The sequence below is a fragment of the Brassica oleracea genome, chromosome C5, assembly GCF_000695525.1.
Source record: "Brassica oleracea var. oleracea cultivar TO1000 chromosome C5, BOL, whole genome shotgun sequence".
Classification (NCBI taxonomy): Eukaryota; Viridiplantae; Streptophyta; class Magnoliopsida; order Brassicales; family Brassicaceae; genus Brassica; species Brassica oleracea.
This window is the reverse complement of record NC_027752.1, coordinates 32,385,633-32,390,304: the sequence shown is the minus strand read 5'-3', so window position 1 is coordinate 32,390,304 and position 4,672 is coordinate 32,385,633. Positions and strand designations below refer to the sequence as shown.

The following is a 4,672-nucleotide window of genomic DNA, read 5'->3' as shown; positions in this document are numbered from 1 at the left end:
GTCTTTTACGACGAATCATTTACGAGTTTCTTACGAGGAAGCACAACGACCGCGTTACGTGGAAACCCCACGTGGTCTTTACGACGAAAACTTAATTCTTCTTTACGAGGAAAATATAACCTCGCTAATTAACGAGGAAATGGCGACGAATCTTCTCTTACGACAATCATATAACGACGAAACGCCTTTCATCGCCATTTCCTCGTAAGCCTTCTTTTCCGAGGAAATAACGACGATTTTGGCCGTCGTTAAATTTGTGTTTTCTTGTAGTGGTGACATGTGTCCTGTTTAGTGTGAACACATTTATTACAATGCTTCTCCTTTAATATATAAGAGCATGATTATTGAGGGGTTCTTTGGGTGGAGTTATTAGCGGAATATAAGAACTCGTCTCTTAACTTTTAACTAAAAAAAGAATTAGTTCTTAAATAAGAATTTTAAGAACCGGTTCTTAACTTTTAACTAAAAAAGTTAAGAGACGGGTTATTATATTTCGCTAAGAATCCCACTCTAACAACCTCAAATAATCATGCTCTAATAGATTCTTGAGATTATATCACTAATTTTTGCTGACTCTGAACATATACAATAAATTTGAAAAAGTATATATCGGAACCCTCAGTATCATGAACTAAAATGGAAAAGTACGTAACCCTAGCAATTTTTCTACCAAAATTTTGAAAACATTGTTGGAATTTTTTTTTTTTAATATAGTATCCAAAATAATACGTACTCCGTATTGTTTCACTACTAATACTACTACTATATAAATATATTGTAAACATAAAATGGACAATTTGAGAGTTTTTAATTAGTTAAATAACAATTACTTTTCTTATTGATTGAGGTTGGTGGGTAATTTGAGGATTATTTAAAGATTTTAATGATTAATTGGTCGACAAAATGAATATACAAGGAGCTTTGGAAAACAAATATTTATATTCAGTGTGACTTATGCCATAACACTAAATTCTTAAAAATAAATAGAAAGAAATTCGAAAGTGCACAAAATGGACCCCCACTCCACAAAACCTGCAACACTCAGTTAACCCACAACATGCAAACATAATAGACACCACTGAGCTCCACGCATTTCATCTATAAATGTAGACTCTCTCACGACTCACACCGCAGCGAGCCACTTGTTTTAGCTAAATTCCAAAAAAGAAACAGAAAACAAATAAGATCTTAATTCTCCTTCCGAGTTTGCTTGCTTCAATATGGCTCCTCTACCCATTTCTTCGATTGGAGTTGGGAAAATAGATGATGTTCAAGAATTAATAAAATCAAAACCAAACAAAGTTCCAGAGAGGTTCATAAGAGAAGCCAATGAGAGAGGTGTCTTAGTGTCTCATAAGACTCACCTTCATCATCATATTCCTGTTGTTGATCTCTCTAAACTGTCTAAACCTCACACTGATGATGATTTTCTCTTTGAGATTCTTAAGCTCTCACAAGCTTGTGAAGACTGGGGATTTTTCCAGGTAAATTTATTATTTTTTTCTTCCAAAACATTGTCTATTAGTCAAAATCATGTATAGTAATCTATTTTCCACTATAAACACATTATTTAGATAATTGGATTTATTAGATCAACCTTAACATGTTTATTAGATCAACCTTAACATGTATGAACTACATATGAATATCAGAATTTTTTTTCTTCTACAGGTTATAAATCATGGGATTGAAGTGGGTGTGGTGGAAGATATAGAGAAGGTAGCCAAGGAGTTCTTCGAGATGCCACTGGAGGAGAAGAAGAAGTATCCAATGGAGCCAGGGACCGTACAAGGTTACGGTCAAGCTTTCATCTTCTCTGAAGATCAGAAGCTTGATTGGTGCAACATGTTTGCTCTTGGTGTTCATCCTCCTTCTATTCGCAACCCCAAACTATGGCCTTCTAAACCGGCCCGGTTCAGGTTCTCCACAAATACCCCTATTTTCTTATAATAAAATTTATTTAATCTTCCGAAATACCTTTGTTCAGTTTTCATGATCATCATATTCTGTAGAGATTAACTAATGAGCATTTGGCGCGCAATAAAATAGTCTTTGCTAGAAAGTGTCACGTTCGAGATTAATCATGATTCATATTTTATAAACTTATAGTGGATCATCAGATAATTAAAATATCACATAGCGTAGCTTAGTGATACATATTTTTCAATTATTAAATTTCCTTTTTCTAAAAGTATATGTGGCTAAGAAATTACTTTTTTTTCTATAGTGAAAATCTTGAAGGTTACTCAAAAGAGATAAGGAAATTATGCAAGAGGTTGTTAAAGTACATAGCAATAAGCTTGGATCTAAAAGAAGAGAGATTTGAAGAAATGTTTGGGGAAGCAGTGCAAGCAGTAAGGATGAACTATTACCCACCATGTTCACGTCCTGATCTTGTCATGGGACTCAGCCCACATTCTGATGGAAGTGCTCTCACTGTTCTTCAACAGAGCAAGAACAGCCGTGTTGGGCTTCAGATCCTCAAGGACAACACTTGGGTCCCTGTACAACCTCTTCCAAATGCCCTTGTCATCAACATTGGTGATACAATTGAGGTATTATTTTAAATAGACTTTAATCAGAGTTAACTTATTATATCTACAAATTATGAATTTCTGTATATGTGCGTGTAGGTGCTAACTAATGGGAAGTACAAGAGTGTAGAGCATAGAGCAGTGACAAATAGAGAAAGGGAGAGGCTTACAATAGTGACATTCTATGCACCCAACTACGAGGTTAAAATAGAACCAATGGGTGAGTTGGTTGATGATGAAACCAACCCATGCAAGTATAGAAGCTACAATCATGGTGACTATAGTTATCACTATGTCTCCAACAAGCTCCAAGGCAAGAAGTCACTTGATTTTGCCAAGATTCTCAATTAACTACTCCCTCTGTTTTATATTATAAGTAGTTTTAGCAAAAAAATGTTTGTTTCACAATATAAGTAGTTTTCATTTTTCAATGCACATTTTCTCTTTATTGGATCCAATCAAATAATGCTAGCTTTTTTATAATAGGTTGAATTTATTAATTAAATAATATTTTTTACAAAAGCAATAATTTCTTAATATTAGTGCTTTTAACTAAAACTACCTACAATATAGAACAGAGGGAGTATATTATTTTCACACCCCTTTCACCTTCCATTAACTAGTTACCACTTAATTTGTTTTATTTTTAAGAATTTAGTTGTGGGACTCTTGTGTGTATAATGTACAGGAATGTTTCCCACTTAGGGGTTTTAGTGTCATGATTAAATTCCCCAATGTAACTACAACTTGTAATATATTATGTGTGTGTGTGGGTGGAGTTGGGTGTGTTTATGTATCCATATGTATGCCGAGAAGGAACATAAAGAATAAGAAAGAACAACATCAGATCCATGTTTATGTCGATACATGTGTGCATATAATGTATTTCGTTAGGTTGTATCATTAAGCATATACTCCTTTCATTTGAAAATGATCCTGGTCTTAAAAAAAATTATTAGTAAATTGTAAACTTTGAAAAATTAATTATGTTTTATTAAATTTTAATTGGATAAAATTATGAAAAATAATTAATAACAAAATGAAGTATTTACAATTAAATTTTAAAATATTTTACTAATATATATATATATATATATATATATATATATTTATGTAAATTTTAATATAATTTTTCTCTGAAACGGAAAGAGGTATTTCAAAAATAATTTCGTTTGGTGTTGGTAAAAGAAAAATAAATCTTTGGAAGTGTTTAATCAAAGAGAAACATATGTGTGATCAAGACATGGTCTCAATTTTTCTCTCTTCACGGGATGTGAAGTATCATGTTCAAGATCTATTTGAACGATTTGGAAGATAAAATCGAGAAGAAACAAGGCAAAAGGCTTCATTATTGTTTAACTTGTTTTACTAAACGACAAAAGGTCCCCATTTTGAGACAAAAAAAAACAAAAAAACAAAAAAAACTATTTTTTTTCTTTTTTAACATTAACTTTATTGGTATCAAATCAATGTAAGATATTACATGAATCATAAATTACATAAAACATGTTAATAAAAACTTTTAACTGAGATAGAGACAGCAGTAACACGATGCTTCCTAACGCATTCGTAGGACAGGCTGACTCGCTAGCTTTCTTCCGCTACGTTCTTGATCTTATAAGATCTTTCTTGTGGCTCTCAATTTTTGTGAGTAAATGTCTTTTTTCTCTATAAAGATCATTGGATGCGATCCATCTGTTACATCGCAATCCCTTCCAAACACTCCCGCTGCAGGAGATAACATGCTTTCTTGTAACTATCCATGGCATTGAAATTCTTTTGCTTTGAACCCAATAAAGTCATATCTTCAATTTGTTTTGATGTAAAAACATCTCTGGACTCCTTACTTTTGTGGACAATGACTCGTCGTTCACCACCATTATAGAACTCCGAAGAATTTCCACTTGGTGATTCTCCAGAATCATCAACATGACAATCACCCTATCACATGAATAGACAAGACGTCCAGGAGATGATTGTCCCAATCGTCTCTTCAATATCCATATGATGCACGACATACACTTTCTCTTATTTGACCATGGCGGTTTCCAATACCAGATTACAAATTTAATCCAATGATTCTCAATCGATAACTCGAGAGTAATAAGAAAACCGCACCCAAAGGTCGGACAAGAACA

At 33.1% G+C, this 4,672-nt stretch overlaps 1 protein-coding gene across 1 annotated transcript; it reads left to right on the top strand.

Annotated features, from left to right (window-relative positions):
- Positions 1 to 1,123: 1,123 nt before the first annotated feature.
- Positions 1,124 to 3,398, top strand: LOC106292821 (protein SRG1). Its single transcript, XM_013728480.1, has 5 exons — positions 1,124 to 1,484; positions 1,672 to 1,919; positions 2,228 to 2,555; positions 2,634 to 2,886; positions 3,119 to 3,398. The coding sequence occupies exons 1-4, from the start codon at positions 1,221 to 1,223 to the stop codon at positions 2,883 to 2,885; spliced, it is 1,092 nt and encodes a 363-aa protein (XP_013583934.1). The 5' UTR covers positions 1,124 to 1,220; the 3' UTR covers position 2,886; positions 3,119 to 3,398.
- Positions 3,399 to 4,672: the final 1,274 nt, after the last annotated feature.